Source organism: Astatotilapia calliptera, chromosome 19 (assembly GCF_964374335.1).
Source record: "Astatotilapia calliptera chromosome 19, fAstCal68.1, whole genome shotgun sequence".
NCBI classification, from domain to species: domain Eukaryota; kingdom Metazoa; phylum Chordata; class Actinopteri; order Cichliformes; family Cichlidae; genus Astatotilapia; species Astatotilapia calliptera.
The window spans coordinates 21843001-21864976 of record NC_137440.1 but is presented as its reverse complement, the minus strand read 5'-3'; the positions used below and the strand labels follow the sequence as shown (position 1 = coordinate 21864976).

The 21976-nt window shown below is 39.7% G+C and overlaps 1 protein-coding gene across 4 annotated transcripts; it reads right to left on the bottom strand.

The window, feature by feature from the left end:
* Positions 1 to 478: 478 nt before the first annotated feature.
* Positions 479 to 21449, bottom strand: palm1b (paralemmin 1b). 4 transcript variants are annotated; one of them, XR_013903757.1, is made up of 8 exons: positions 20916 to 21263; positions 9349 to 9407; positions 6902 to 6944; positions 6140 to 6220; positions 2491 to 2606; positions 2177 to 2247; positions 1452 to 1922; positions 479 to 1379 (listed from the first exon to the last, which is right to left on the bottom strand). XR_013903757.1 is itself a non-coding variant. In XM_026151995.2 (7 exons), the coding sequence occupies exons 2-7, from the start codon at positions 9393 to 9395 to the stop codon at positions 1543 to 1545; spliced, it is 738 nt and encodes a 245-aa protein (XP_026007780.1). In that variant the 5' UTR covers positions 9396 to 9407; positions 20916 to 21263; the 3' UTR covers positions 479 to 1542. The 4 variants fall into 4 exon arrangements, 3 of the variants coding, with proteins under 3 accessions (XP_026007780.1, XP_080150024.1, XP_026007781.1); XM_026151995.2 differs by having other exon boundaries at positions 479 to 1922; XM_080293898.1 differs by having other exon boundaries at positions 479 to 1922; positions 9349 to 9450; positions 20916 to 21055.
* Positions 21450 to 21976: the final 527 nt, after the last annotated feature.

The window sequence follows — 21976 nt, the reverse complement described above, 5'->3', positions numbered from 1 at the left end:
GTTTTAAATTGAGTGACACGTCTAGATGCACTTTAGCACCGGGACTCATCTCCTTTGTAGTAAGCCCATGTTATTGTTATATGTGCACAATGTGTATTGGCAGTGTTTTGCAGAAATAAACAAGGACTTCCTTAAAAAAGGTCTCGTCTAGATGGGAGCATATGGTACTCCAATATCTGTAGATATCATTCAGCATTAATGGTGCCTTCACAGATTAAACAAGCCATGTGCAAAAAGCACTCCATGTTACCAATTATGGCTTTTAAATTGTGAACAGATTAATACATTCTTTCAACTTTTCCTTGTATTGTTGAACTATTTGACTATGCAGACTTTTACAGAGTGGTGAACCCCTCTGCATCTTCCCATCTTTTACTTCTAAAGGAAATGGGCACTTTTTATACCCACTCATGTACTGTTTAACCGTATATTACAGTCAAATTGAAAATGAGAATACATTTTCAAAAATACAATCATATTTTTTTTAACCTTTTTTATGGTTTATTATTCAGTAACTGTACAGTTTTTATGACTTGCAAATCATTGCATTGGTTTTATTTACATTTTGCACAGCGCTGCAACGTTTTGAGAAACAGAGCTGCATTCAAAAAACACAACAGCCGTGATCTTAATGTACATGTGCCACATACAGTACGAAACTATTGTGATTTGCAACCTAGTTAGTGATCATATTTATCTTTGTCTCCTTGCTGTATTTTTCGACATAACGCATATCTCTAACAATGCCAATTATACTTACTGTTACTGATAGAAAGACTTGCGTGACTAAAGATATGAGCACGTATGAGTCTAAGAAAACACAGACACTTGTATGAGTGTGACACGACTGTGGTAGTGCTTACAAGCTTACATGCAGTTAATGGTTGAAGATGATACAGAGAACCAAAAACAATAAATACATTGTATAAAACATAATTTCATATCAATATATTAAAATACTATTTAAAATAATATCTTAGACAATATTGCAATATGAAATTGACCGATAAATAGCTGTTAGGCCTAAACAGAGAAATATATATATCTAAGTATCTGTGTCCTTCATAGTTTGCTTTTTTTCTTAAATGATTTAAAGTTTCCAGATTTTCCCAACTGAGTAGCAGTACAGTCCAGAGAGCTAATACATTTTCTTTTTTTCCCAACAATAGTAACAATGAACTTACAGTACACAGTCCCATAATAAAGTTATACATACTGAATACAATATAAATGTCAAGACAGAAAAATAGAAAAATATCAATAGAAATCAAAAGTCAAATACATATCAGAGAAAGAATATAGAGTAAAGTGTACTTATGAGTCTTTGTGGTTCTTGTTGTAGCTGGAGCTTGGATTGGCTCTCATTGTTGGTATATTGGCTGTGCAACTTTTTGTTTTTTTTCCCCAGTCCCGATACACACACTTTCACACAAAAACAAAAAGTTACACACATTTGCAAATACAGACACATGCAATGGCACACATGCCTGCAAAGGTGAAAGTGTGTACACACCCACGCGCACATACGCACGCACATACGCCTCACATGACCGTGCAGCATTTGCAGGTCTGTTTCTTCTCCTTTTCCTTCTCGCCCTCCTCCCCACCTTCATTAGGCTTCTCTTTTTCTGCCATGCTTCCGTTAGGTGGAGGCTGCTCTTCTGTGGCTGCGTCTCCGCCCGCTTTCTCCTCCCCATCCTCGATCACAACAAACTCGGCTTTGACATTGCCATCCACCCCGTCCATTCCTAAGGCCGTGCGAGTCTCCTGTTCCTCCTCCACGGTCTTGTAGCCCATGAACACTAGAGTAACTGGGTTGTCTGCACTAGCCTGGTCAGGACTAGGGCCGAGCAGCTTGGCCTCAATCCCTGTCACCTCTCTCTTGGGTGTCTGACCAGAGGTCTGCACTACTCCATTTTCACCTATAGAGAGCACCAAAGCATCGTTGAGAGATTAGGGAAGTGCATGAGAAAAGAGCGTGGTCAGGGTCAGACAGTAGGACAAAGAAAGAAAGGAAATATTGTTTAAATGACCTCCGGCATGGAGAACCGATTTCACAGAGTAAATCAAGAGGTTATTATGAGCACACTTTGTCTTTGTGACACTTGCGCTTAGGCTGCATTGCCATGGTTTCCCATGTGATGATACAATATGTTGCCATGGGCACCAAACTTACCTCCATTTTCTTTGGCCACACCCTTATTGGCTGGCACACCTGTCTCAAGTTCTTCAATCTCTTGCTCAAGCCTGGCTCGGAAACACACACACACACACACAAAAAAAAAAAATCTGTGGATCATTCATGACCACAAATTGTATTATATTTGAGCAAACTCTGAGTGCAAATCAAAACACCATTAAATCACACTGCTACTGCTACTCCTGGTTTTTTAAATATTGTAGCAATTTACCGGTTAATTTCAAAATAAAAGAATAGCAATGGATAAACTGCTTCAAAAATTAAACATATGGTGGATTTAAAATGCTCACCTGAGGATGACTTGTTCCAAAAGTTTGGTCTTCACCTCGTCCTCCTGCAGACGCTTCTGAGTCTCCTCCTCTGCTGGAGCTCCATCTAACAACCAGCGCTCTCTCAGTGCCTTTGACTGCAAGGATAATATAGATGTTGAGAACACAGATAGAGTGTAGGTAATCCAGACCATTTAACTTACGTTCTATAAAATGGATCTAGCAATGGTAAGACAAGGAATATAGTTTTACTGTGTATGTACTTGATGTGTCCATGGGTGTTGATGCATTTGTGTGCATGCTTGCTACATTGAAAGGATCTTATGGAAGATCTTTATGCATACATTATGCACAAGTTGAGTAGTTAAAACGTTAGAAGCACCTCAATTTCTCCACATGCTGCACAGAGTCAGCCTCTCTTTGGACATCGATGTACTTTCTTACACAAGAGATTAGTGACACCATCTCTGACACTAATGATGAACTCTTTAGTTAATCTAAAGCAACAACATCTTCTTGCCAGGCAGTCTCGTACTTCTCTGCTGACTGCTGAAACTCAGGGATTCTGTCAAACACTTTAACTGCTGCCAAATAGTTTGCCAAGTGGACTAAATGGCACCCGGCCAGTGGATCAGGACTTCTGGTATCAAACTGGGAAATCCAAACATGTATTTAATATCATTATACTAAATTAAAGACAGGAATGAGAGGTCGCTGGGAGATAAAAAAAAAGGAAGTGGCTCTAATCTTAAACTAGATCAAATATTTCTTAGGGCTTAATTCATTCCAAGTAATATCTTTATGAACAAGCTTAGAAAACTAACAGTGACTACTATTATTCCTTATTATTTTCCAACCAGGCCAGTATTCTTATCTTCAATCCCCATCCATCCTCTGGATGAGTTAATATCAAAGCAAATACTTGGCGTGCTCTGAGGTAAATATAACAGTGTGTCTTACTCGCAGCTGTTGGACCATGCAGCAAAAGACAACCCTGCCTGACCATATGGAAAAGTGTTAGAAAAAAAAGCTCTTGTTTTCACAAGTTAGGCTGAAAATCTGGACATGTGCTTGATGCGAATTCCTCTCCAGTGATGCAACTAGAATTTCTACAAAAAAACACCCCCCCCCCCCCCCCCCCCTTCCTCCCTCGTGTAGCATATGCCTCTTTGCCCATCCTAAATTTTAGGAACCTAAAAAGGGTTGTAAATGTCAGGGTGTATCTCCCTCAATTTATATCCGTGTTTAAATTTTTTTATCTGCTGTTCTGTTTAAAATCTTACCCTCTCCACTGAGTAATTCAACTTCAGACATCCAGCTGCAGAGCTTTAGAGCACACACTTAACACTGTGTAATTCAACACTCGTCATTCCACAGTCCTGCATGGTCTCTTGGGCACTGAATCTAAACCTGCTTTGCCCTCTTACTACTCTCTGAATCTTGCTTGCTCTCGTGAGCCACACCCTACTACGCCAGTGCCTGACATCACTTTAATGTGCTCACTCTTGCATATGGAAGCACTCACACACACACACACACACACACACACACACACACACACACACACACACACACACACACACACACACACACACACACACACCAGTCAATGTGAACAGTTGAAAAGCTAGGAATGCTGAAACAACGTCTCTCCATTGTTCTTTGGAGTAAAAGCTGCTAACGTAGCAGACAAAGGGCGGAACTGGGATACAGACATACGCACACGCAGGCAAGCATCCATCCACACATGGATATGTTATGAACAGCTGGAAAGAGAAGAAGCTTATTTCAAATCACATTGTGCATCTATTCAAAAGTCAGTTTTGTCAAAATAAAGTTTCTCTGGTCCGTGTAGCATAAATGTTTTTTGTCAAACATTTCGTCAAATTTACATTTTTTTCCTTTCATTTCATTTTGAGCTAATGTCTGTGGTATAATAAGAGGATGGCGAAAGTGACTTAGCGGCCCAAAGCTTAAATGTTGTACTTTTAGCCTTTGTCTCTTGTACAGGTTAAGCAAATGTCCTTGGCTAATTGTTTTATTCTGAAAAATCACAACTTGTATACACCATGTTGACATTTACTGACTGCTGACTCCTGTTAGCGTAATCATATCTCACCACATTTTCTGTGTTAACAAGTCTGTGTACATATATGTGTGTGTGTTTAATCATGTACTGGTGTGATTTAATGGTGGGGTACATGCCTAAAAAAATGTACTGCGTAAGCAAAGACGTTCATTAGGATTTCCACATCGGTCTGCCTCTGAGTCAAGAATACTTGCTGTGGTCCACACAAAGAGCCTTCTAACAACCCTGGACAGCATGATTACACTTCCCCTCTGTGTGTGTGTGAGACGAAAGTGGGGTGCGGTGGGTGTAAGAGCTGTTTCCTGTTGGTGGGAGTGGGACAAAAATCTGTTTCCTCTGCTAAAGCCCACTGCATTGTCTGAAGCTTCTGTGTTCCTTTATAAAGCAACCTACACACAACTGGACGCGACATGTACAGATACACACTTACAATGATTTGCCTGGAAAATAGAAAAAGTGGGAGCACACAGGGACAACAGTACAGGTCACTTTTAGAAACACACACACACATACTCGTGTGCACATGGCAAATACACACCTCAACCTTTGCTCTTATCTGTGACCTGCTGAATTGTCGGCGGCTGAAATAGCTTTGATAACGCTGACACATACGCTGACAAAAACCTTGGCTCTGATATAATGAGTGTGTGTCTACATGCATGAGTGTGTGTGTGTATAAACAGCATGTGGAGGAGCTTTTGGTATTATCTGTTATCCATTCTGAACATTCCGTGACAGCAGCAGTTGGGGAGTATCTCACTATGTTGGACAGATATATTTGAAGGGAACTGCTGATTTTAATGTTGTGTGGGTGTCTAACGTTGCTCACACACGTAAGAGCATGAATCCCAGAAACACGCAGAGGGCTGACCGGCAGTGTTTCTGTTAGCTTGTTAGAAGTTCTGTGAAGGGAGAGGCATGTAGGAGTACAGATGACACATACTGTACATTAGTTTTATCAGTGGAGAGCTCGAGTGCATTTCAAACAAAGCCAAACTGGCATGTTCACGAAGGATGAGCAATGTGATGCTGGGGTCAAATATCCCAGTTTATGCACTGCAAGCACTCTTTTGGTAGCAGATGGAGGAATTCACAAGTGTAGATGGGAGGTGATAGTATTAAATAATAACATTTAAACATGTGCAACAAAGATAATTAGTACTATGACTACTGTGACTGCAAAACAAAAAAAATCTATTGCTCAGGTTCAACTAGCTCTCAAGCTTCTCTGTGTACCAACTGAATTTCATTTGCTTACTTCAACAAATGAAATAAGAATACTTGATATACAAATACACATAAAAAAAGGTGGATGGATTTCTTTCCTGGAAGAAATCCAACAAACTCAATATGTGCCTACACAAGGTGGAAAAACAGTTAAACTGGAAACATGTGGCCAGCGGCAAGAGAAGCAGGGGAAACGTGCTGATGAAGTAGTGAGCAGGAGGTAACTGAGAGTGCCCTGTGCATACTATGAGATCAATGTGTTGTGGACACCAATACTTGTGTGTATTCTTGTCAACCACCAAGTATTCTTATGGGATACGTGGAAAATGCGTATGCCTGTGAATGTGTGTGTACCTTGAGATGCTGGAGTTGCCGTCGGTCATCATCCAGCTGTCTCCTCTTGTTTTCAATCTCTGTCTGCTTCTTCCTTTTCTCCTGTTATGATATACATGCATTAAGATTGGTAGGAAATGCACAAATGCATATTACAAAGATTAGAAATAGAAATAATATCATAATTTTAAAGAACAATATGAACTATATATTTATTTATGCAGTACTAGTGTGGCAACCAAGGAATTTTGGTAACTTCAAATAAATAGAGCTGCATATACGGCATCTTTAGTAGTCAACCAATATATTTTTTATATACATACAGCTTGTTGACCATAGGCATAGGAATGTAGTACTGGCATTAAACTGATATTATGTAGTAATATAAATGTGTTTCCCTATATCTGCCACAGGTAAAATAAAAAAGAGATTGCAATATACAAAGTTTAGCTAAACAGACACCTGGATGTTAAAACAGAAAAGGCAACAAGTGACAATAAAACATTTGTGAAGTATAAAAGATGAACAGAGACAGAGGAACAGACAGAAAAGCGCAGTGAGCTGTAGCTACTATATTAGCTTTTGATGTCCTCTAATGGATGAAGGAGATGGGATCTAAAAGGTTGAGTCATTAAGACTGGCAGTCAGACCATGACGAGCAGCAATGATTTGTTGTTTCTTCAGCCATCAGTGTGCATGATGTGCACTCTGTGTGTGTGTCTAAGTGTGCGTATGAAATAGAAAATAGAAAGCAGAATGTGTCTATGTGTGTAGATAACTTACAGCGATGGCCTGGAGTCTCTCCTCATGTGACACCTCAGCCATCCTGATGAAGGACAGACAAGTTAAGGGGCAGCATGAGAGAGAGAGAGAGAGAAGGGAGGAGGGGGAGGGAGTAAGAGTTACGTCTCATAATGACCAGCGACATCAGACATTAGACACAGCGTCAAGCAATATTCTGTGACCCCTAGTTTTTGCTCACCGGTCATTTACCTTCCAGTGATTTCTCAGTGACTGAGGTTAAATATCTTTCTGTTTGGCACTAAATCAGAGTCTCTTTCCAGTCAGGAAAAGTTGGTGCAGGCATGCTAATGTGCAGCGAGGGCTCTGCTGGAGATTCCTGCTTTAATAGGTTCCAGACAAGAGCTTCAGGATGGAGGATGGACAGATGAAAACTTAAAGCCAGAGGAAAAGACTGCACACTGTTGCTTAACGGAGATAGGATAAAGCTATTGCTATGAAAAAGTGATAAATCCTGCACTGAGTTCCACCTTTTTCTGTAGTAAATAGTTGAGATTATCAGATCCAAAAGGCAGCACTTATCGTGACCTCTAGAGCAAATTAAACATAGAGATAAATTCATGATCCCAGACTGGAAAATTTTAATTTATAAAGACTATATAAGACAGAATCGACTGGGTACAAGAATTCAGTACAAGGATTTTAGTATGCAAGCTATAGACACCTTCACTAACAACTGTGAGTGCCATATGGGGGTATTATGACGTTGATACATTCATATACTATATTTAACCCTGACTACTTTCAGCTCTCTAAGGACAACATGTGTTATGTGACAATAATAGCTAATGTCTCCACATATGTTTTATTTTGGTAAGTATTATTGTGCTGAGAGGGAATTATATCTCTTATAACTATGTCTAATGTATTGGGATATAATCTTCCATTTAAAAATTACAACTAGTCCGTTAATTCTTACATTAAATATAACATCTAGGTGAGAAAACTACTGTTTTAATAAATGCGAGATTTGATTTATGCGACTGTAAACGGATGATACAGTTCTGGCAATTTGCTGGTTTTATTTGTTTGTATTCAAGCAAAGTCTCAATCTCCCCAGGAGTGGACGTATACAGAAATTCTGAAGGTAATGTATCTAAAAGCTAATGGCTGGCCAAAACTGGGTCGTACAACAGGACAATGATCGCATGTACACCAGCAAAACTGCAGTGGCCCAGTCCAGACCTCAACCCAACTGAAATGCAGGACTTTAAGAGAGCTGTGCATAAATGAATAAGAGCTTTGAAAAGAAGAATAGACCAAAATGTCTTCACAACAATTCAAAAGACTGATGAAGTCATATACAAGATCTACCTGCTCTAGAGGTGTTTCTACAAGCTCTCAAATCCTGGGATGAACTCAGTTTGTCACAGGACTGCATAGAGTCCTTTGTAAACCTTCATTTGACTCTATAAATGATGGAAAATGAGGACAAACACAATATGTCTCATTTAGGTTTTAGACAAAATGACAGATTAAAATATTTTTGTAAAAATCCACTATTCAGGAAATCAGCAGGCAGGTTAATCAATGTTAAAAAAATATATGATAAGTTGCAGTCCTAATTAAGAATTACATCCATAGGGCAAACTAATGACTTTTTGGTTTTTCATCTCTAATTTAAATTATTACTTTTATGTAAAAACATTTAAAAGGTGACATTTAAAAAGGTGATTCACATAAAACCTTAAGGGGAAGTATGTCTCTTTCGCCACATAAAATTACACCCCTGCACAGATATAATTTGCTATAATAGCAGGAATCTTTAGAAACATTACAGTGATCAAAGTAAGAATTAACGTACTTATTAAATACAGGTTCTGAATGACTTGGTGTCAAATTATCCATTTTCTCTACTCCCAGAGAAGAAATTAACTTCTCTGAATCTGACTAGAGTTTCTGGTTGCTTAAGTGTTTGATGGAGAACAGAAGAATGGTGTGCTCTCTCTAGACCAGAATGAAGCTTTACCACAACATATATGGGCTCATCATCTAATCCAATCTTTTTAAAAACAGCTATAACAAAAACAGCTGTCAACCTAACCTACAGCAAGGCCAGTAACATTTCTAAAATTGTTTGATTGCGTTGTTGTTGATGAGGAACGAGGAACAGCATCCCTGCTCGTAACAGATTGTATCATTTCTCAGCTTAGTACATACAAAGGTTGGATTGTGAGTGGAAAAATGCAGCATATCACCAGTTCACATCCCTCCTATCCCACCCTTTTTTTGCGGCTGCATTTTTATTTCCCACACAAAGGCATGCAGGGTAGCAGCGCTGACCTAAAAAAGATAAAGAAGCATCTTTTTTCATGCTCAGTGTGCAACCATTGACCCTCTAAGACTTAGGCATGCATGAAGGTCAGTCTGCAACATGTCCAATTACTGTCTTTCCTGTGCATTTACACACATATAATCAAACAGCTCACTTCTCTTCCATTCCCTCTTCTGTTTTTCCATCGAGCCACATCACCATCACATGGAGACCCTTGGGGGGGAGAAAGTAAGTACCACAATCATCTGATCACCTCCTGAAGTACACACAAACACAGACATATTGTACCGTCTAGACACATTTTCCCAACTTTTGCCTTTACCCAGTGATCCTGACATGTGGATGTACTGAGTCAAATCAGCTTTTATATGGCTTAATGTGGTAAGATTGCACTCTCAAAAATAAAGCAAATCTTAATTTTGCTTATAATTGTTTGTTTAGAACAAAATTAAAAAACATATTAATTATGTTTATAGTTTTTGTTTTGGCATCGTTATATAGCGCATTTTTGTCCTAAGCCATTGTCCCTTCCCATCCCTCAGGTTATAGTCGAAGATGGGCCCTTAGATTAGTGCACATCTGGAAACTCATCTGAATCATTTCATCGGTGGAATTTGACCAGGGAGGAGCAGCTGACCTCTGTCGTTTTTAAAGGACCAAACATCTTAATGTGGAAAAGGTCAAGGAGCAGGTCCCACCCGCAGCTGAACTTGACAGCAATTATACAATGAACACATTACCACTGTTTGATACATTTGTTAAAAATGCAGGATAGAGAGACCATTCACAGCTTCACATTTAGAACACCTGAAATGTGCCAAATCACCAAGAAATTTTTTGCAATTTCAACTGCTTTTTAGTCACACAGAAATGTAGTTTTTGTTTTTATTAAGTAATTATGCATAACAGTTTTTGGACATAATCTTACTATGTATGTGTAAGTTACAGACTTTTATTAGCAATGTGCTGATCGACCAGCTAGGGACTGAAATCAGTCAATTTTCAGCATTCTTGGCTCTGATTGGTGACCGGCTGGTCAGCCTAATCTATGTCAGATTATGCAACATGCACACTGTGGTGCAGGCAAATGGTTGCATTCGCATTCTAACAGGTTGTTGGAATGAAAGCTCTTCACTATAAGTTAAGACACAAAGTGTTAGAACAGACCTAATGAGACACGTAATCTTCACCCAGATGAACATGGACAATTTAAAGAAAGTAACAACGCTGCTAAAGCTTCCCAGAGCTCAAAGCCAAAGGATCAGAGCAGTTACAAGGAAAAATTATAGAGACAAGAAAACAGAAAGGGGCTGACCTTTTATCTGGTGAAATTATAAACATACTGGAAAATTATTTAAGTAAATGACCTTTGTTATGTAAATCTGTTAAACGTTCTTTTGTTTAACAGTTTAACAGTTATTTGCACCTCTTTCCTATCGGAGCACTTTATTTTCAGTTACTTCAGTTGTTTCAGTGAGAGGACATCCTGCAACTTACTCAAATTTTGGGGACACTATAAAGTTGAATCTTTTTTTGTTGTTATGAAAATAATATTTAGCACTGAAGAAAAGTTTACTTTTGTTTGAATACGCTGTCATTTATAGTTTTTACAAAAAATGTGAAATTAGTAGCTGGAAACTGAAGACTGGAAGTGATAGATCTCTTAATTTTTATGCACTTAACTCTTGGAAATTAGCTGGCAGTTAGCATTTCTAAACAGCTAACTGAGCATTAGCATTGCTAATAGACTTCTCTAAGTTCTTCTGTATTTCCCTGTTTCCTTTTTTATTTTTGATCCTCTTCCTTGTAATTGGCTTCGTTGTAATTATCCACTTGTTTACTAATTAGGTTACTATTGAGCGATTAGACCATTTTTTTCACATTGTTTGCCATCCATTCGTCTTGTTGACATTTGATCCATTTCAGTGTTGCACTGTCCAAAACCGAAACTGAAAACAAATTTATCACATGAGCACTACATAAGCGCACCATCTTAATAAGAGAACCATGTGATTTTCTATGGCTGTGATTGCCCGGAGAGCTACAGCTGCTTTAAAACATTTAATTTGCAGTCAGTATATTAAACATCAGCACGTAATATAGTTACATCAGTTTCCATCACGCTGTCCTAGCTGGACACAGTTCAGCTAAAGCACACTGTAAATAAGGTTAGCTTTGCATAGATAAGTGTAATGAATTTTAATTTAAAAGTTGTACAAAGGTTGTATTATGCATTTATCTAAACACAGGATGGCCTCAATTGTGATACAGATATTCTGCCCATGTTTTAGTTACAAAGACAAGAATTATGCGTGGACTTTGCTTCTATCCTGCCAGTATTAATAATAATTCTTTTTGCTCAACTGACTACCAAGTTGTGAATGTGAAAAGGTAAATACAACAATAGTCTAAAATCCAGATTTAGTCAGATGGACATGATATCAGGTGATATGAAAAAGTACTGATAACAATCCAGTCACTGTCAGATGCATCTAAACATCTACATTCAGCAACAGTGAATAATACTTACAATCTTGTGCATGCAAGACTTAACGGCAACAGTCCAAAACCAAATGTAAGCGCTAGTCCTGATTTTATAACCTCTGGAATAATACTGCAATGAAATTTTAAGGACATATTGGAAAACTGTGTCTACCTTGTTGGAACACTGGGGGCCTATGTCCTACAGCCTCTCTCATAAATTATTGACGCACAGGGAGAAAGGAAAGCAGGCAGCCATCTTTGCCACAGTAAAAAGAGTAATTACATTTATGACAGAGAAAGACATCAAGGGAGGGAGACAGTCACTAAGAGACTGGTTTGCCTGACACAGATAAATGCAAGAGATCAAAAACATCACTCAGACAAGACTAAGCGATGGATGGATCGTAACAGGCGGATTTAGAGACAACCAGCAAGCTAAAACCACATTTTTGACAAAATGTAAAGGTAGGTACATATCAGAAGAAGTCTGAGAAACACATTAATGACCAGCCCAATTCCCTATTGAGTGCACCGCTTCTGTAGCATTTCCAGGAACACATTAACTGCCAGTGTACAGCAACAGCATCCTCTCTTCTAATAGCATTGTGCTCATGGTCCTCTGGAACCAGCAGTCACTTTACATACTCTAACTGCACTATAATGCACTAAAAGTAATCAATTTAATGCCCATAAATGTAAATGAATTATAGCCCAGTGGTATATCTTTGTTGGGGGTGTTATATTGGCATAAAGTCTTACTAGGATAAAAAAAAAATCTCCTTTTAAGGTAAAGAAAGTATTTTCATTCCACTTAATTATTAAGATACATAAAATCAACATCAGGTTCTTCTAATTTAAAAAAATCATTTCATCTCTTCCTGATCAAACTAATTCTACCTTCTGTAACAAAAACAACACTTTTTAAATCATTACATGTTGCCTTTGTAGAAGGTTTGCTGTAGATAATTTCCAATATGTGATGACAGAGAATAGCTACTCTTTGACTCCAGACAGCAATAGGTCTGCTCTCTGTCCGCAGCGGTGGCAGATTGTGTCAGTCCAAATTACCTCAAATTATCTTAAACAAACACCTGTTGGGCAATCCAACATGCTGATTCTGAACATGCCTCCTACGCTCACACATACTCAGATGCACAAATTTATTTAAAGCTTGTTTGTGCGGCATCTGCTCTTCATTAGGTAGTAAGCACTTTAATGCACCTATACTGAACTGAACACCTACTGCACCATTAGGACCAGGCAGAATCAGGTCCCTTGACAAAGAGAGAAAGACGGATAAGAGCACTTTCAAATGATAGTTAATAAGTGGAGTTAATTAAAGTTAAATCTGGTGATATTTCTATATCACCTTACTATAAGCTTAGTCATAAAGGGAGGTTTTAAGCCTGATCTTAAGAAGTAGATAGTGCCTGTCTCCTGGATCTAGAATTAAAGCTTTTTGCATAGGAAGGTGGCCTGATAATTCAATGCTCTGCCTCCCAGTTTGGAAACTCTAGGAACCACAAGTAATCCTGCAGTCTGAGAGCAAAGTGCTTAACAAACTGTCTGAAACACTCAAAGCCAGCAATTAATTGAGCCAAAAAGTATCATTTATATAGTTAAATCCTGTCAGCGCTTATTCCTGTGGTCCACAGAGACCCGCTGCTGTTCAAAAATTGCTCCCCAAACATCAATGAGCCAGCCGCACACACTGGGTGACATGTTCCACACTGAAATATTTACATATATGACCATGAACATGGGCATTTAACTCTATACTCCATCCTCCTACTTTACTATGCCATCGGATTGTTGTTGTTGTTTTAAATATGAAATATAAAAACCTCCTAAAGTGAGATGTTGATAATCACACCAATCATCTGGTGCCGAAAGTGACCAAGTTACAACAAATAAACAAGACATTTGTTAACTTAGGCTGTGATTCACAACAGCGAGAACCTTTAAACTAATATTTTGCAGCTATAATGAAACTCCTGGGTACACACACACACAAACACAATCACAAAAAGAAACCCAGAAAAAAAAAGAAAAGGTGACTGAAACGGCTGCAAGCCAAAAAAATAAGAAAACAGAATATTATTTATTCTGCAAATCTGGAGAAATCCCAGATGTGACTGAGACTGTCATTTCTGGCTGCTTCCGAAAGAACAAGCATGCCAGACACAGACAAAATAACAGAAAATGTTTCCTCTTCAGAAAGAAGGATGATGGTGAAAATGACTCTTGAGTTAATGACACAGACCCTGCATTTAAGAAACGCTAAAACACTCTGGAAAAGGAAACTGATCTCGAATCCAATCACCCTGACTGTGTCAGAGTGGCCCTTCTTTCTCCTTCTCTCTACTCCCCACTTCCACAGCTTCCTTCCTTCAGGCCAAAAGAGCACAAGGACAACAATACTCCTCCCAGCCTCTCTGCCCCAGCCACACACTTGTCCCAGGCCATTACACACATATACACACCAAGACTTCTCAACCACCACCAACACACACGCAGCTCTGCATCCTTCTATCTCAGGCAGAATACAAATTGTGCCAAATATAAACAGTGCAGTGCCTATAAAAACTAGAGGAAGTCCACTGAGGTCACACGTTAGTGTTCAGGAGTCAGAGGGCAAAAGTCCTTTCCCTTTGAGGCCAGCCATAAATAACAGCTCTGTTAGCACAAAAGAGAGTGAACTACTGTGTAACATCTATGTCGAGAGGGCAAATGGCAAGTCACACAAAGACTGAGACACATGTGTTGGGACGGGGGAAACTGGGAAAGTTCTGATGTCTTACTTGTTTCAGTGTCAACAGCATGCAAGAATGAATGAATCCTGACTTTACATATGTAGTGGCAGGATTTCTAGCAAAAAATGAGCAACCAATCAAAAGTATTCCTGTGATCTTTATGACTCTTTTGTCTTTTCTTCTGTACATAAATGGTCAAAATGGACTGCTTTTTATGTATCACTTTTCTAGTCTTATTGACCGCTCTAAGCACTTTTACGAGTTGTCTGTTGGCAACATTAGGAAAAAGACAAATTTCATTAAACTTGGCAGAGAAGTGAAGCATGAGCAAACAAAAATTCAGCTAAATTTCACTTGCTTAAAATGGTGCATTAGTGAATTAGCCTTGGCAGACCATGTGCTCTTCATGCAGTCTTCTAGTTAGAAAAAAATAATGAATTCAATTACATTTGTATTAAATCCTTCACCAGTTTGGAAAGTGTTATTTTTTGTATTGTCTAGCAGCAATATTAATGAAGTTTATTTATTGGGGCCATTCATGCCACTCAAAGTCAACAACCATAATGGAAAATTGTTAAGGAAACATAAAATAAGCAACACAACACTAAACATGAATGAGTTACAATGGGTATTATGGCATTACAAAGAGATTAAGCTAGTTAAGAAAGATTACCTTAATTTAGGTCACAAAAATAGAAGTTTTAAGAGTAGGTTGAGGATATGACAGGAAGCTGAAGATGGCAAGTTTTTTTCAGTGGGAGTGGCCAGAATGGTTCGAAATGAGTATTTGAGAGGGACAGATTGAGGCAAGGCTGAGATAGTTTAGACACACACAGAGAAAGACAGTGAATACACTGGAAATAAGATGCTGAATATGGAGCTAAAGAGGAGGAAAAGAGGAAGATCGTGCAGAAGATTCATAGTGAAGGAGACAGAGTTTGTGTGACAGTATGCTGTGGATGGGGTGAAATGGAGGCAGATGATCCCCTGTGTTGTTCCCTAAAGCGAGAAGCCAAAAGAAGGGGGGGGGAAAAGAGATGCTTTGAGCAAGAAAGTTCCATCAGTAGCCAAAAATTTGTTGTCACAGACTGACGTCAGTCCACAGCAATCATAATGGCACAAAAATGGGAACAATCTTTTTTTGTATGCAATTATTCTCAAATTTGTGACATAAAGCAGTAGAGAAGGTGTTGCGTAACCCTGCCTTATTTTCTCAACCTTCACACTGCTGGTCAATAAGTCAATATGAAGTCTTCGCTTTGGAAAATTACAGAAATACTCGGATGCAGCCAACTCTAATGTGTAAAAAATTTAGGTTTGCAGGCACTTTTCAACAATGGCCACATTTTTTAGGCATTCAGACAGGCCAGTATTTCTTCTACTCAGTTCCTAATGTGCAACAAATCTCCACTCTCACATTCTTTCCACCAATTCCTTCCTCGTTCTGCCTTCTACAAATACCTAATGAAAAACCTTTAACAGAGGCAGTGTCCCTACCCTGTGCTGCTTCTCCCTGGAATCTTCATCAACTAGTCTCATCTGACCGATCTTGACCTTCATTATGCTACGCTGCAAAACTGATGAGTTTTGATCTTTGCTTGTTAATGTTTAGATATCCACAGAGTGCATGCTGAGTCCACAACTCCTGTGACACTTTATGATTGATCCGGGTGTTTTGATTATAGCTGTAGAGGTCAGAATGCAGGTTTAGCTTGTCAAAGGTAGAAATATAGTACATACACAGTTAGGGCTGTTCGATATAACGATATATATCGGATGACGATATAAAAACGTCTATCGTTTCATTTTATGCTATCGTTTGTTTCGTGGTGTCTCAAAATAAACTGTTTATGGCAATACTTTTTCATTATTTTGATAGTCACTCTAGTGGCTACATTACTTTCTTAAAATTCTCTCTTTCTCTTACATTTAATATAACCACACTACAGACAGACAAGCGTTTGTTTATAAACCTTTCACAATAAACCTTTCACAATAAAGCTCAAGATCCTGTTGAGACTTTTCAAAATAAACTGAATCACGTGAACGATGCAGAGTGTTTACGGATGAGAAGCAAAAAAGAGCCGTCAGGTGCTAAAAAATAAACCTTAGACTCAAACGTTAGAACAGGCTTTTCCCCGCAGCACGCCGTGTAATAAATACTCACAAAGAAACGAAACAAACGATAGCATAAAATGAAATGATAGACGTTTTTATATCGTCATCCGATATATATCGTTATATGAACAGCCCTAGTTCCTAGGATGAATAATCTTAGAGTTCTGGACAAAAGCTCAACCTTTTTGGACAGAAGATTAAAAACCTGAATGAGTAAAGAACAGGATAGTGATCCCAATTATTGACTTGTTCTTCAGCCTTTTTGCAAAAACAGTGTAACATGACCTGCTGACAACACTGTCTTGTGCTTACAGAAAACCCATTTCAGTAGTGGCCTGTCTCCTGCATCCTGGTGTGTTCTTGTTGGTCAATAAGCAAATTCTATATGTCCGGAAACCTATGGACTTGCATTACGGGAGCAGCCTTTCTATGTTAATGCAGGAACCATTAGGCCTAATAGGTGTCTTCCCTTATGGCATGGTCCCAATATCTACTCAAGGCTCTCAAGGACTTGTTTATACTAAATATGTTTGTCCAAGATCAGCCTGTCCAATCTCTTCTCACAAAATAAAGTTTGATTTACAAAGGGGACAAGGACTAATATTCATCCTACTTCCTCCCCTTAAACCATATTGCCATGTGTGCACCCTGTAGATGAGGTTATCAACAGAGCAAAACGAAGGGTGATCTACTGCTTATCAATAGGGCTTTTGATATTATCTCTGCAACAACACTGATGACAGTCATATGAGCATGTGGGAGTGCACATGTTTTGGGCAGTAGGCACACACACACACAGGCACACACATACAAATGTACAAACACATACTGCTGAGCACACTTCCCTCTGAGATTAAAACGACTTAGTGGCTAAAAATGACAGTTTATCAGAAGACACACTATCCGCTGGGAAGAAAAAAACAAATCCTCTTTTGCCTTATCTGTCATGACAAAGCAGCAAGGAGGGGGATTTGTAATAAGAGATAGTCATAAAAAAGAAAAAGTGACTATCCAGGAGGAAAAGAGAAGGCAGAGATTAAGAAAAAGAGAAAATGCAAAGCATTATCTAAGAATATCTCACATCATCATCATCGGCCCAGATGTTACTCCGTATTACTTTGCATGCTTGCTGAGCAAGCTTTCACATCCACTTCCTCTTTTGCCCTACAATACCATCTTTCAGAATGGGACAGTAAGTTTAAAGACATTTGGAATGTATGACATTCATTTTCCACGACTAGCTTACAGATCTGATTTTGTAACCACTGCATAAATGGTTTCTTAATGACAGCAAGGTCAGAGAGGGTAATTGGCAATATCCATCACTCTGGGGCTATTTGCTCAGGGCAGGATGTGAACCCATGAGAGGCCTCCTGTCCACTTGTAATAATGCTGTACCACCGGATTCTGGCAAAACTTCTAGGAAATTGCAACCCAACAGTTGTCGAGGGTTCTACGTTAAATTAGATCTATTTACTCATATACTCCGCTCTAAAACAAAAGATTTTCATGAAACCTGCATTAACTGATATTTATACAAACAGTTAGTGTGGATCCTGATAAGATTTTAATTATACTAATGCCAGTGTTGACTCTGCTTATAGGTCTGAGTCTTTATGTTATTGATTTGTTATTGGTTTTCTGTGCAGGTCTAGACAGGTTTTTTTTATTTTATTTTGTTTTATTTTTTGCATCAAAACAGCTGTTTTATTATCTGAGAATTATCTGAGAGTCTGACAACAGTATAAGAGCTGCATATGAGTCGAGAACCAAGAGTGTGACGCCACTTTATTGCAATGTTTAAGTGCCAGAAAATAATAAAAGGAATTGATAAGCTTGGAGTCATTTGATTCACATCGGTATTCCTAAGGGAAGACTTATAGCTACTAAATGGTCATCAACTGCTCACTGAGTTCTGTCTGTTTGGGTTGGCACTGGGCAGGTAGTGTACAATTGTTCATCATAGTTGCTTTGTTTGAAAACCTGCATTTTGCCACTGGCTATACATGGTGACAATGAAGCAAAACATAAAATCTGGGAGGGGGGAAAGCAAAACAATCCGATGAATAACACTAAAATGGTCATGTGTCCCAATGTTAATCTGAAAATGCTGATTATAACTTCTTTAATTTGTACAGGTTATGTCATTGTGACTTTATAACTGTAAGTGTATTTTGGATGCTGCTTACTATGAGTTGCCTCAATGAGAATTTCTATTATTAGCCTCTTGGCTTCCCGAAAGGCACTTTGATTGCAGTTAGTTGAGAGTAAAGACTGTTACTCATTCACATTTCACCTCAACTTTTTTTTACTGACTGGCCATGAATAGGAATGAATGACCTTCCGGTTACCAGGCTCATTTCCCCTAACTAAATTGGTGAACGCAGACCCATCCCAGTACCAAGCCTGCCAGTGCAAGGCACAGTCATCAACACACGCATAAACAATCCATCTGTTTGTTCCATTCATACATGCAAAATGACTGGCAGAAATGCACAAACAAAGCTGCACGTATGCAGGAATTCAAAAAGACAAAGACAGAAATGTGACTGTCCAAAGTCATAATGTCAGATAATGTTTGGGCGGGCAAGACAAGTGCTGTCGCCTCCACTGTGAGTTGCTGACACGACACAGAGCAGCCAACTGGATATAGACCCTCCACTCACATGTAGCCTGGCTGGGGCCTTAGGACTTAACTGCTTATAAAATGAAATGAAACAACAGAAGGCAGGAAGTGCTGCTAATAAACCAAATATCCAACCTCTTTTTAAATGTTTGACCAGATAATTAATTGTCTTAAATCTTACCAATAAAATCTTAGAATATTAAATGGTATAATGCATAATTGATATCTATATTTTTACACATTTATCAGTGGTGAGAATTACATTTTGCGTTGTTTTCTATTTACTAGTCAATTACACTATTAGACAATAAAGACTGATGTTCATTGTGAAGCAAACAGGCTCTCGGGACTTGAAATCAATTAATTTTGTCTCCTTTTCAACATCTCTCTGATGGCGATGGCTGACCTAGCAAGAGGATAAAATGTCTGGCTGGAAGTAACCTCAGAAATCAATCCCCCTGATGCACTTTCCCCAGCATTTATAAGAATCAAACAGGTGTCTCTTAAGCTTTTTTATTGACGAACATACCTAAGAGTGTGCTGTGCTACTTCAGGGAAATAATGATCCGTTATGTTTATGAACTCTCAGCTATCTTGCAAGGGCTGGTCTTGTCAACAAAGGTGTTTTCTACAACAGTCAACAAGCCCCGCAGAGCAACAATGAGCACAAGACCAAACAAAAACACACACTTTGTCCGTTTGTGCCTATGCATGCTGTGATCAAACGTAATTACAAAAAAGAAGAAAAAAAATCAGGGCAAAAATTAAGGAGCTGGTCCAGCTGACATTGTTCTATTCACAGACAGGAATAGAAGCAGAAGAACACACACAAGCCCGGGCTACGTGATATTCTGGGAGGATGGAGAAGCCAGGTTGTGCCACTGCTGGCAGCCTGCGCCTGGATTCATTTGAGCTAACGTCGTCTATTTAAGAGTTTCATTCGCCGCTACAAAGCCAAGCGCCTCATCCACTGCACGGTGTAAATTCCAGACACGAGTATGTAATGGCCAAGGTTTATCAGCTCATGCGCGCCATGTTGGAGGGGACTGCTCACATCACAACACACACAGAATACCCTGTTACTGTCCTCTCCTCCAGTCTGTAACCAGTCAGCATCTCTCCACCCGTGCAGTGAGGGCCATGCGCGGCTGGCTGGCTCCACTGGAAATTCACCATCGAAGCAACAACAACAACAACAAATGAAGAGACACTTGCTTCGCACATCAGATCGATATTACATGACGGATCATGAAAGGCATCCGCGTAAACACGTCTTCCCATTACACCTGTCGCCCCCATTGGAAGTACAGTAGTGTAAGGCGGCCCTCTAGGCATGCAATAGAGGATGATATGACATAATAATGCAGATGTTCAGTAACTCTCAGCCGCTGACTTAAGCCAAAGCAATGCTATTTTCAATTTGCTCTCATCTGTCTTGAAGGATGCTGCGCCTCCTGTGATTACGAGTTGTAACCTCCTAGCATATTAATGCAGCTGCACAGTGCATACACAGTGAGGAATTTCACTATTACAAAACAGCCAGTATATTGTTCGATATGCATATTTCATCCACCCTCTCTCATCCCTCTGTCCCGCTATGTCAGCCCTCGTGTCCGAGGCACAGGATTGATGCTTAAATGTTCCGCCGCTGCACAACCAGCCGCTGAACAAATCACCAAAAGCAGGTCAGCTACAGGAAAACACATCACCAACCGCAGCACACTGAAAATCACGACTTACTCAGTTTACAGATCCCTTTTTGCTTCCCGCCGCAGACGTCTTCCAAACGAGGTGTCCTGTTGTTTATTTTTCGGAGCACTCTCACACCCCTTCCTTTCCTCCCCCCTTCTCTTCTTCTTTTGGATGGCACCCCTTGTGCTATAGCTGAGGTGATGCCGAGGGCAGCTTGCGCGCACGGCCCGGCAATTATAAGACACCGATGGCTTCCTCTCGGGCGAAAAGGACGCACGGCGGACTTGGTTCCGCGCTGGGTGGGAATCTCATGGGTTGTGGGGCGTCGTCTGAAGCAGGTTGTAGACTAGTCAGGGTACGTGTGTGTGTGTGTTAGAGAGAGTCAGAGTGGTATGTGAAGGGGAGTGCAGAGGGGGAAAGGATACGCCTCCCAGCCCCGCGAAGATAAAGGGGCCCTGGCTGCGCACGCTGACTAAGATAAGGGTCCTTCTCTCCAAAAACGAGGCCCTGCTGGCTCTGCTCCAGCCTCACCATATGACGTGCAAGGAACCGGGCTGTCTGCTTCAGCGGTGCTTCAAAAGTACGTGCAGCCTGAGGCTGGGACCACATCCAGGATTTCTACTAGAGGAGAACGCGCCATTCTTTCCAGTTTTACTGTTTCTCCGTCCACTCCATCTAGTGGTGAAAAGGCTCAGTGTCAAGACTCCTTGAATTTTTTTTGCACGAGGAATCGCAGGCTGAAGGGTGAATGCTTTCACTGCCTCAAGGAGCGGGTTTGAAATAGGATTTCGTCGCCATCTATCTGCTGTTTCTTTATCAAATCAGGAACACTCGGAGGAATCAGTGTAAACTTAAGCTGTGTGCTCAGTTTCGCTCATTTACATTTTATTTATCCAATTATTTGACATCTGCATCCTTAAATCATCCAAAACATGTTGCACCTGCACACAGTATACAGTAGGTGGTGCTAGACTTCCAGACATGTTCTCTTGTCCTTTCAAGCTTGCTTTCTCATAGGTTTATGGTCTGCAAATTCATTTGAGGTGGTTAGGCCATAAATGTTTGTGTGAAAATAGTAAACGAGATATGGGTGTCTACATTATTCTGTA

Coding starts and splice junctions, on each gene's coding strand:
- palm1b (XM_026151995.2), bottom strand. CDS start 9,395: ATGGTGATGTGGCTCGATGGAAAAACAGAAGAGGGAATGGAAGAGAA. Junction 6,945..9,348: donor GAAGAGGGAATGGAAGAGAA/GTGAGCTGTTTG, acceptor GTCCTTCATCAG/GATGGCTGAGGTGTCACATG. Junction 6,221..6,901: donor AGAGACTCCAGGCCATCGCT/GTAAGTTATCTA, acceptor ATATCATAACAG/GAGAAAAGGAAGAAGCAGAC.